We start from the raw sequence: 11844 nt of genomic DNA, 5'->3' as shown, positions 1-11844 counted from the left end.
CAGAAAAAATATGCATTTGTCACACATCTGAGTTTAAACGTTTGAGGAAAAACAACACTTGCTACAGCATTATGAATATTATAAGATAAATACAGTTTAGTATGAGGGATAAGGTATTTTGATGTCAAGTGGGTTTATGTCCCAGCAACGGCCACTTTTTGTGCAGCCTTGGAAAAGCTTTTTAACCGTACTAAAATTTTACTTTCCTCATTTATGAAAAGGGGAAAATAATAATAATTTGTAAGTTTGTAGTGAACGTTAAATGAGACAATGAGCACAGAGGTCTTAACAGAGGGCCAGGCACATGGGAGGCCTTCAATCAAAGCTTTTTATTATTTTAATGTTGTTGTTGTATGGCTGGAAATCCACACAAATATAATAACTTTACAGAGTAAAGGCAAGATGATTGAATAAGTCCCCATAATACATGGAAGAAGACGATATAAGAGGACGTTTAAGATAACGCCTCTTGCAATAGGAATTGGTGGGCAGCTGATACAATGTGTTTTTAAAGCTAGGAATTTTTGTTTTTCTTTGTTTCTAAAAGAGGCAGAAAACCTTGGATTTATATCATTTTGTAGAACATTCTACTTATCTTCGAAACATAAGTAAGTAGAAACAGGTTCGCGAGATGGGTATTTCTCTTTTAAGAATCTATGGGTAACTTGCAAGAGCAGGTATTTCAATATTCACATGTCCCATGTGTACTATTTGGTTTACAGTCTCCTGACTGCTATCCTGTGGTGAATTGTTCTGTTTATAGCTTTAAAATTGCTATCTGGGTGACAGTCTTCTGTTTCTAATCTTAAGATTGTTGTCTAGTGGCTTTGTTCCCTAGGGTTCATATTGCAGCTTGATAATACTGTGGAGGGAAATACAATTAGCTAAGTATGCACCTGCTCAGTTTACAGTTTTATGAGTGTAACTTGTTCTATGATATACATCTTGGAGCTTGTGATGAAACTGCTTGAAAATAGAGGTTCTGTGTGAAATTTTGCAATGTATAAATATATCTTTAAACATTTTGTTTAATATGTTCTCTCTCCATATGTATATGTACATCTATATAAATATATATATAGATATCAATAAATAGATAAATATAGATAGATATCTTCCTACAGGGCTTATAAAGCTAAACAATTGCGAATTGAGGAAGCTTGGAGTGTAAAGCCATAGAAAATAGCTGGTCTGAATTTTGACATTTATTTTAGCTTCTAACCTATTACTCCCTTAAATACATCACAGCTTCTCCATGGTATTTTTCGCCTTACCATCGTCATTTTAATTGAATTTTTTTTTCCACATTGCGTGGCTTGCAGGATCTTAGGTCCCCGACCAGGGATGGAACCTGGGGCTCCGGCAGTGGAAGCGCTGCGTCCTAACCACTGGACCACCAGGGAATTCCCTAATTGAAGTTTTGACATTGGTTCAGGATCAGATTCTATGCTGTATTACAGAAGTTGTTTCCAGGGGCCATTTAGCATGTAGTAAACCCTAGAAAATTTATCAACTTATTTATAAATTAGGTGTTTCATGTGAGGTTTTATTTCTAGAAACATTATTGCATGTAATAACATTGCTAAAGCTAGGGATAGTTATATGCCATATTCTCTGATATATGTGGGGGGACTAGTGGTGCCTTTACCGAGCAGATTTATAAGACCCTGAAAAAGGGGACACTACCAGTAGGCTCCCCATGTGGTCATTTTTAAAAATCCTTTTACTTGTGATTATGTTGCGTTTATCTCTCTTGAGTGAAAGGAACCTGATTCTCCACCATAGATGACTTGCTACCGGGTAGTCTGAGGAGGCTGAGTGAAGTTTTCAGGGCAGTTATCAAAGGACTAATGAAGACCACTGGTGGTCTTGAATAGAGACAATTTGTCAACATAAATTATTTTCCAATCAGAATGAGATTCCTCTGCAGCAGGAGGAGAAAGAGTAGTGTTTACCTAAGTGTAGTAAAGAAAGATACTTAAATCAGAAGACGCAGCTTTGAGGGTGAGTACCACCATTTGGTACTTGTTGCATGACGCTAGATTTGTTATTTTAGTCTTATCTTCCTTATCTGCATGACTGGGGCTATTTCAATAATACTTATCTCAAAATAGTGTAGTGAGCCAAAAACCAACATACACAGAATAAGTTTATACATGGTCAAGCACTATACAATTAGTAGGTATTACAACTACTATGAATGAACTCACATGGTGCCACTGGAAATGTCAACTGTATCTTTTAAGGTAGTAAAGCAATAGAAATACAAGTTGTTTCTCCCTCTTCCTCAGCCTATCAATGGGTTAAACGCATGCAGCCTTGATGTACCTCACCCTGAACACAATAAAATGACAATGATCTCAAATAAATAGGTCAAAATATTCAAGGGAGAGAATGTGTGCATTTTCATGCAAATAGCAGGAGGTCCAATCAACAGGATCTTTTTTTTTTTTTTTTTTTTTTGCGGTACGCGGGCCTCTCACTGTTGTGGCCTCTCCAGCTGCGGAGCACAGGTTCCAGACGTGCCGGCTCAGTGGCCATGGCTCACGGGCCCAGCTGCTCCGCGGCATGCGGGATCCTCCCGGACTGGGGCACGAACCCGTGCCCCCTGCATCAGCAGGCGGACTCTCAACCACTGCGCCACCAGGGAAGCCCCAACGGGATCTTTAAAGACCTATAACTGAACGAATTTAAGAGAACTTACTCCAATATATTATATTGAAAATATATATTTTTTTGTGCACCGATTTAGTTGACATCATATGTATTAAAATGACTAAAGTAGCTTGAAAGAGTAATAGGATGTTGAATGAGAAGTTACTGGAATCTTAAAGTTCTTACACTTTGGAAGTATGAAGGAGTAAGAAACAATATTTAAAATAGAAAAATTAGAATAAAAAACATGTTGGGAGAGGATCTTGCTCACGTCACCAATGTGTCTGTAACACTCTCCCACCTTACCGTGGGCTTGTCCCAAGTCACGTGAGTTGATTGACTGTTTATGGTCCTATTCTCTCTCCCTTACTTCAAGCAGGATACTAGCATTTGATATTCTTTATAACAAAAGATTTGCCAGCACCATTTTTGTAAACTGAAATGAGGGCAGAAAGAAAAAATAGTATAAAAATATTAATGTTATTTGGATACAACTTACCAAATATTTCAAAAACTTTTTAAATCCCAAAGTAACAAACCAACCACAGTGAATTAAGCATAGTCTGCACAGATGAGTAAGTCTGAACACATCAATAGGCTTTTGTGCTAGATGCTAAAAACATATGGAATGTATTACGTCCAAACAACCAAAGGGTTCTGAAGAATAATGAATGAGATTCATAAACATGGACAAAAATAAGCCCATTTTCACATCTTCAGATTATTAAATCTAGAACAAATCTTCTTCCCCAAATGGTTTTTCTTATTACAAATTTCTGACACAGAAGAGAATATTTGTTTCATATTTTATTGAATTTCATTTATATTAAATTAAAAATATATTTCTGACAGATTCATGTAACAAAAAGGCAGAACAGTTTTCAAATTGTTCAGCTGGGATGATCAGTGTGGAATGAGGCAAAGCAGGTCGCATTCTATAATTGCCTTGTACAGGTACAATTCTTTCCCAAGAGCCAAGAGAGGATCCTTGAGAACTAACAGAAAAGCCTAATTACAGAAATTTAAAATACTGTTTGTCCCTCATTCTCAAATGACAACAGAAAATGGGAGAAGGGAGGAGAATGGAGTGAAGGGTTGGAGGGGAAGAAAGAATAAGGGAAATTATACTAAAAATATACCTAACATTAAAAAAGTTAGTATGTGTTAAGTGCATAATCCTTCATAGATAAAATAGAAAAAAATCAAAGTAACATTACACCACACACAATTGGCATATCCTATTGTGTAAGCGAGTGCAGAGGTTGAACACATCACCATAGTGCTGAACACAGAATCACAAGTAATGTCAAAATGATAACTTCCAACCCAAAAGAAACAATCACAAGCCAATTACTTATATACAAATTAACCCTAAAGACAATTATGTTCCAAATAAAGATGTCCACAGAAGAAAATCAGAGCAACATTATCCCTATTTACAAATGCAACTAGCCATGTCTTTAACAAGCTATAAAAATACTATTCACATTTTCAAACATACAGTAGTATTTTTTGTTTGTTTATTTCAAAAAGGCAGCTAACTTTGAACACTGGGATTTAAATGAAACATCAATGGCTAACCAGCTAGTAATTTTTGCACCCCTGTCCTTTGAAGATACTTCAGAAGAGAGAGGGCTTGTTTTCTCTTTACAAGTTAAGAACATGAGGAAATGAATACAAATGTATATAATACCTTAAGCCTCTGCCTTTTTGGTAAAGTGTCTCCCTTTGTCACCTGAACTGATCTTCGTCAACTAGTCAACTACTTTGATGCATGTATGAGATGAGTGTTTAAGAGAAGATTTCACATGACATTTTGTGCTCTGAATTGTCTTGCAGATCGATCTCATTTTCATTTGATCTTGTTATAATGGTGCTCAGGAAAGATGAACACCTAGTCAAGTTGTGTGAAAATGCAGTTTTGACCTGCAGCAATGCAAGTCCCTGGTGCTCACGACAGGAGATGTAGACACACCAGCCAGTGAGGTGTGCATTCAAAGTTAGCTGCCCTTGCACAGCTGCTCAGTTTAATAATCGACCCATTTAACACCAGTACCAATTTATGCTACAATATTCCAAAGTACCTTACTTTAAAAGAACAGCTTACATATCTACACTTAGAAAATAACTTTCATAGTTGATTACTGGAGTAATCCCAAAGGATTCTTGGAGTGCTATGGTGTAGCCCCCTCACGCCCCCCTCCCAGCCCCTGAGAGATCAAGAAATATACAGGAAAATGACTCTCACATTAGGGAAAAGGTACACCCCCCCCACTAATTGAAAAATCTGCAAATGGTACTCAAGAATCAGGTTATGTCAATACTTAGGAGGTATGATTTGCTTTCCTTCATAACAGCTACAGGCCCGGGGGAAACAGCTACATATCAGGGATAAAAATAGCAGTAAAGGCAAAGTGGTTTGGACAAGTTAGACTATTGCCTACAGGTATGGAACTTGGTTTTTTTATATTTGTACAAATGTAACCACTTATTGTGATATGGGTAAAACACTTAGAGTATTGAAAGAAAAATATCCTTAAAAAGCAAAAGTAGAGAAAAAATGGCAACCTATTAGACAACATGGATTTTCCTTTCAGTGAAACTGCACTCATTATGTATTTGTCAGAGGGATGAATGATCCAGTAAAGAGCTACAGGTGGTTCTCAGAGCTGAATAGCCTTTACCTTTATGATAATAAGACTCTTCATTTATCGGAAAAAAAAAATATATACAGCAGCTGTAAAATATTTGCAATCAGGAGCAAAGTAAGATAAATAAAGTAAATAAGTTAATTTGCTGGCAAAAATAACTTATTATAATGTAAAGTCTTCATGAAAAGATTAAATCTAAAACCTACCATGGGTATGTGCACATACGTGAGTTTCAAGATTCATCACAGGGCTGACTCGACTCAAATTCCTACAGAGAAGGACATAGTAAGAGAATCGATCTTCATGGAAAAGCATAATTTTAACATCATAAAGTATGCTCTGTGCAGTCATTTATTTGAGAAATAATTTAAACAATGTCCAAATTGCTACTATCTTTTATGGAAAAGTCAAACATTTGAGGGCAGAGGCTAAATCAATGTTTTACAAAGCAGTGTGTGGGACCTCAGAGTTCCACTATGGCTTAAGACAGGCACAGCATCAAGAGGGCCGCTTTGAACTAGGGTGGCAGAAAAGTAAGGAAAATGGAGTAGTTGTGCCAATGGTAAAAGAAGTAAGGGCAGCATTTTCCTTAAGGTCCAGAGAGAAATGAATTGTTTCTGTGATTCCTAACAAGATAATCACTTACTTGCAAAGCTGACTGTCAGGGAGTATTTTCCAGGGGAAGCATGTGAAAACCTCCATGAAACTGGGGCTTGGAGTCTTTTCAGCTCATGACTAGAGAAGCATTTCTTCTGCCCAAAAGATCACCTGGCTGTGAAGAGGTGAGGCAGGGGTCTGCAAAAGTGACACATCCTACATTTTTTCACCTTTACAAAATCAGTGGGGCTTGAACCGAGTGTCTGAAAATTTTATTTCATAGAGACTTTTGTTTAATGAAAAGAACAAAGTAGCCCATGGTGCTAAAGCCATGTGTCCATATAAACTGAAGGACTCCTGATCCAACACTGTGCCCATAACAGCTTAATGTTTGCAATTGTGGAAAGAACTACTTTTGCAAAGGCTCTCTGGTATTAGAAAAATTGTATTAATTCTACCCAGAAGTATAAAAGCTGGCCCCTTTGTAATATTAGTAATATCAAGGTCTCTACTGATAGTGTTATTTTAAAATGATGCCCAGTCTACATCTGTATATCTTATTCGTTCTTAAACAAATGGCAATCGGCAGATATAAGTCTGCCTTTAGGTGTCTGCATGGGTACCAGGCTGTCCTTCAAAACCATATGCCTAAAGAGAGGCCCAGCAGAATTCTCTGCCCATAGGATATACAGTAGATTTAGTTTTCTGGCTTTTCAATAACTAGAAGCTTATCCACCTGGATTTCTCATTTGCCCTATTAAAAATCATCTGGCTATGAACTATTGTCCAAAACAATGGAAATACGGCAGTTTGAAATGCTTGCTTTAGCATTTATTTCTCAGAATATTGTTAATTAATTCCTTGGGTTCTTTTTGGAGATGGGAGGGTATCATAGAAAAAAGAAAGGATATGTCACAAATTAAATGCATTTTGTTTGTTTACTAAATGACACCACTCATTTTTTTGTCTCTGCATAAGGTAATAGAATATTTATATTTCCTTCACTTCATTTTGAAACCTCTTACTTAAAGTCATCTGTAACATATTTGCCTGTTAAACTCTACAAGGTGGTATTTGCAAAACAAATTTGAAAAATTCCTCTTTACACGTAATACATTTTACAAATGGTAAAGGAATAAGAGAATGAGAAAAAAATAATTGTAATGTTTTAAAGCAAGTTTTCTTAAGTGGAACCTGCTTTTTATATGCCCACTTTCAGCTCAACCTAACAAATAACAATTTTAAATGGCAAACATTTTTTACTATGCAAAATCCATCCTACATTTTCATATCCTGCATTTTATTTTGCTACATTATATTTTGTGGTTAGTTTTCTAGTGTGATTTATTTAATAGTATTAAAATCATTTAACATCTGTTAACCTAACTAAATCTACATCTTACAGCATTATCATGGTTCTGTCCAGATATATACATGCTTTCATAATCACCTTTTCTATTACCTTATGAACTACATATACTAGTTAAATAACCAACATTTATAGATGGATGAATAATTCAAGTTTTGAAATAAAGTTTAGATAGCTCTAGAAAAACATGTATTTACATCCTTCCCTGTTGGGCTTAACCAATTTCCTTTTTTTTTTTTTTTTTTAATTTTTGACACTTCAAAAAGCATGTTGATAACCCTTTCAACTTCATGTAGGGGCAGCATCTCACAGTCCTACTGGTTTGTCCTAGGCATTGGAAATATACATGATCTTCATGCCAAGTCTTGATTTTACAAGGTATTAACACATACATTATATACACTTAGAAGAACACTGTTTCTCCTCTCCAGCTACAAATATTGTCATTCTTCCTGATCTACTAAGAAAACAATCTCAAATTTTTAGTTTATACATTTTAATCTGATTTGAGTTTTGCATTGTTTTTCATTCCATTTCAAGAATATTGCCCGAGAAAAACTTTCATCCTAACCTGTGCCACTAATATTTGGAAAATCAATTTCTACTCAGTAGTTCAAGCATCTCTTTGTGGTTCAGGATGCTTTGAGGTTCTGGGTCTACCTCGGTTTAGAAAACTTCTTTTCTCACCTGCCTAAGAACCACTGCCTTAAACAACCATTTAATTATACAGTTTTTCTTACCTGGAAATAAGATTCCCCAAGATAGGTATGAGCTACAAGATTTGGTGATTTAAAAAATACAGTCTGTGTAATTTGACTACTAATTTTCTTTAAATTTACTTAATTGGTTCTGCATATTTGCACTGATATAACTAGCCTACAATAATCTGATATTCTGATGCACTTCACAGGTTAATTGGCATTTCAAAATTTCACTCTACTGAGTTGAATAAGTTATTCTTTGGAACAAATGAAACTTTTTTTTTCTCCCTCTCATACACTCTGAAATATGTTTTCCTAGGGGGACAAAAATAAATCAAAAGAGAAACCCTAAAACAACTGAAATCAAGTATGTGCTACAGAAATCATTCAAAAGGAACAATAAAGTTCTTGTGAAGCATTTTGGGTCATTTTGGATTATACTTGCATCTATCTCCAGTTATTAGTACCTTATGTGTAAGGGTCTTATGTTCCTAGGATGACAGAGACACTACCTTCACTGAATACATTTCTATTACCTTAACAGTAAAATAATTATTTTTCTTTCCTTCTTCAATATGTGATTCTGCTTTTCATATCCCCATAGAAACCATATGAATATTGTAAATCAGGAGAAAAAATCAAGTTCTAGTATCCAACAAGGATGCTGTCAGTGATGAGTTGGTACAGATTTATTTAGAAAGAGAGGTTTATATCTAAACTTTCATAAACACTGATGTGAGGACCCCTTTTCCTGGATACTCCTCTGACTGGGTGAAAGAGCTCTAAGCTATTAGGCTGTGGCCCCTGAATCATTCTGTGTCTTCAGTCCTGGGAAGTTCATGTTTGAATTTCACTGGAAGAGCTCTCACAAACCCCACGCTTGCTCTACCTCAGCCTTTAAGCTTCCCTCACTTTTCATAACTCAGGAAGAAACCAATCCCAATTTCTCCAATGTTCCTGGCCAAAGACCAACATCTATTGTTGATTTAATGGTTAAGTTAGAATCCATATAGGACAATTAGCCAGTGATACAATATCCTTCTAGAACAGTTTGTGTTTGAATGATAACACTGAAACTATCCTATTTGCTAACTTCAGGAGCTTGTAGGGTGTTTCACTCATGTCCCACATGAGTTCACAGGAGATCTTTTAACAAAGAGTTGATTTTATATGACTATTCATAAAATAGTCCATGCAATTGTATTCCTTGAATTATATAAAAAAATTAAATGTCATGCCAAATAAATCTGGATCGTAAAATTTTAAAGTTAGGGATAGTATTGCATTTATCTTGGTGTTCCCCACATAACACAGTGCTTTTAGTAGACTATAAATAAATATGAGTTGAAAAAATAAGGGAGCTGAATGGCTAGATAGATCTACTTTTCAAAATAGGCAGAAACCTAGATTTCTTTTCATCCTTTTTCTCTAAACTCTCCTCTTTGCCAATAGAGATTTTTAGTCTAATTGCTTTCAATTAGGTTATACATTCAAATTTGATCCCAATACTTTAACATTGGAAAGAAATATTTTTTAAAAATTCCAAATGAATTGGCCAGATTTTCCTAAAAGAGAGAGATTTTTATTCAATTTTTCTAATTACTGACCTGAGGCCCCCTTTTCCTGAAAACTCATTCCTACTATTTGTTCCCATTGCTCATCTTAACTCAGTAGGTATTCTTTAAAGTGATACACAAGAAAGGTGGCTCTAGAACTAGGATGCTGTGTTTGAAGAAAAAGAGTTATTATATAAAGTATCAAAAGAGTAGTATGTTGGATATTAAAATAATTACATGAGAAGTTTTTTCACATTTATTTACAACTTTTGACCCAAGGACCTATCTATCAGCAGTGAATGTTTGTATTTCTTTTTATTATACCAATTTATGTGCAAAGAGTTACCTTCCACTTAATATAGAGTCTTATACTAGAAATTCCATGGAATTCAAGCCAATCCTTACTTGCATTCCTTCAAGTGGAGTATACAAACTGGACAAATTTCCTTGTTTAGGAAATGTGATATCACATGTTGATCATGTGCTGACCCTCTCACCATAATCCCAAAGTGTTCCAAAGTCCTAATTTGCTTGGTTTGGCATTTCCACAGTCTTTCTTTATCTTAGCTCTTTTTTTTTTTTAAAAAAGTACTTAAATGAATTATTTTGCTGGTTGCTTCCATATTGCTTCATTCAAAATCCAAAATGGAGTTCAGAGAGAGAACAAATAAAATTATAGCTTAAGTGCAAACTACATTTCTGAGTATCTGCCAAGTAGACATACCCAATCCAGTGTGTTTCTTCCAGTTCAATGGATTCCCCATTGGACCACCCCTGAAAGTGTCAGTAGTTTTCATGAACCACACAGAACTGTCTCTTAGTTTCCCTTCTACTCTTAACATTACCAACTGCCTATCAAGTACTGTCATTCATAGAGGGGAAGAAAATGTTGAAGAATGTAAAGGATTGGGGGGGGGGATACATATTCAATAGTGTAAAACACAAAAGTAAGATTTGATGTTACATTTGACTAATATCTTGGCTTCCCCTTCTAATTCTAAAGACTGCATGTTTAAAATAGTGGCCATTTCACCATATTAAAATATTTCTTTTTACAATTCTTTCAATTTATAGCAACACCTAAGAAGGTTTGATGGAAAAATGTTTGCAATTATAAATTAAAGCTGAAAAGAGGGGAGAAAGTAATATGAAGAGACAGATCAAAGCAAAACAAAATTAAAAAAACAAAAGAGCTCTCCAAACATAATTACTAGTTATAACTTTGATGAAGATTCAAAACTTATGAAAGCTGATTTGGCCATTCTTGCTTGTCAAGATTGAAACTGTCTGAGAAAGAGATTGGATTTTCAATCTTAGTTACTATCATACATTATAAAAAAGGTTATCATTTTGTTCTTCTGGAAACATCATTAGGATTTCCAGGGATGCTGAAAATGTACACATCGGTTCCTGCAGCTTGGGTCTTTCAAGCATGTGCATTGAAATACAGGAAGGAAGGAAGGAAGGAAGGAAGGTAGGAAGGAAGGAAGGAAGGAAGGAAGGCAGGCAAAGAAAACAATGTAAAAAAAAAAAGTTGGGAACTAGTTTGACAGCAGGCAGTATTGTCTCATATTTGCTGGTCCTTCTCTAGCTGTTCCAGTCTCCTAACCAACCCATGCAGAGAAATGAAGAAACAGTGTGGTTCCTCCTGTCTTTCTCTTTCAGTCCTTCCTTCTAATGTTCAAGTTAGATAAGCACATAACTATCATTGCATCTTGATATCTTCCACTGGGAAGTGTCAGAACTACTGGCCTTGAGAGTAGAGGGAAGACCACAAGAGAAAGAGAGGCAGCGGGGAAATTGGAGCGGGTGTCTCTCTCCACCTGAAAACCACTGCTGAGCTTACACCACAGTATTCCGGTGTCTGTAGGGTGGAGGAGGCAGCACAGTGCCTGGCTTCAGCGAGAACTCAGAGAGGTATTCAGGATTCTCTGCCACAATAGGCCGGATCCTTCCATTTTGTTTATAAAAATATTTTGTGCTGTACTCCTGCAGGTAGTCTGGGTGCTGAAGGGTGCTCCGAGGTGGCAGGCTGTGGTTCCAGTAGTCAGGGTTGTCGAATGCTTTCTTGGCCTTCTCTGGCACAGACAGTACGTTGTTCTTCAGGTATTCAGAGTTCCCCAAGGTGTTGGCAAAGGTGTTGAGGTACAGTGGCTCATTCACATACTCATCCTCTGCCTTGGGTGGACCATGGGAAGCACTGTGATATTCAGGATTATCCAAAGCTTGAAGGTCTCCATTTTTCCTCCGAGAGACAAAAGGGTTCTCCTCCACAGGGTTCAGGTATTCTGATGTAATACAAAAGTATCAGTTAA

General features: G+C 36.1%; 1 protein-coding gene across 1 annotated transcript in view; it reads right to left on the bottom strand.

Moving 5' to 3' along the window:
* Window positions 1-3449: 3449 nt before the first annotated feature.
* The window catches only part of ERBB4 (erb-b2 receptor tyrosine kinase 4), a 1112967-nt gene continuing 1104572 nt past the window's right edge, over window positions 3450-11844 (bottom strand). The window contains exon 28 of the mRNA XM_067740710.1: window positions 3450-11817. Within this exon, the coding sequence (XP_067596811.1) occupies window positions 11372-11817 (446 nt within the window). The 3' untranslated portion in view covers window positions 3450-11371. The remainder of the gene's footprint in view (window positions 11818-11844) is intronic.

The sequence above is a fragment of the Pseudorca crassidens genome, chromosome 6 (genome assembly GCF_039906515.1).
Source record: "Pseudorca crassidens isolate mPseCra1 chromosome 6, mPseCra1.hap1, whole genome shotgun sequence".
Lineage (NCBI taxonomy): Eukaryota > Metazoa > Chordata > Mammalia > Artiodactyla > Delphinidae > Pseudorca > Pseudorca crassidens.
The sequence above is the reverse complement of the archived record's forward strand: the minus strand, read 5'-3'. Positions and strand labels throughout refer to the sequence as shown.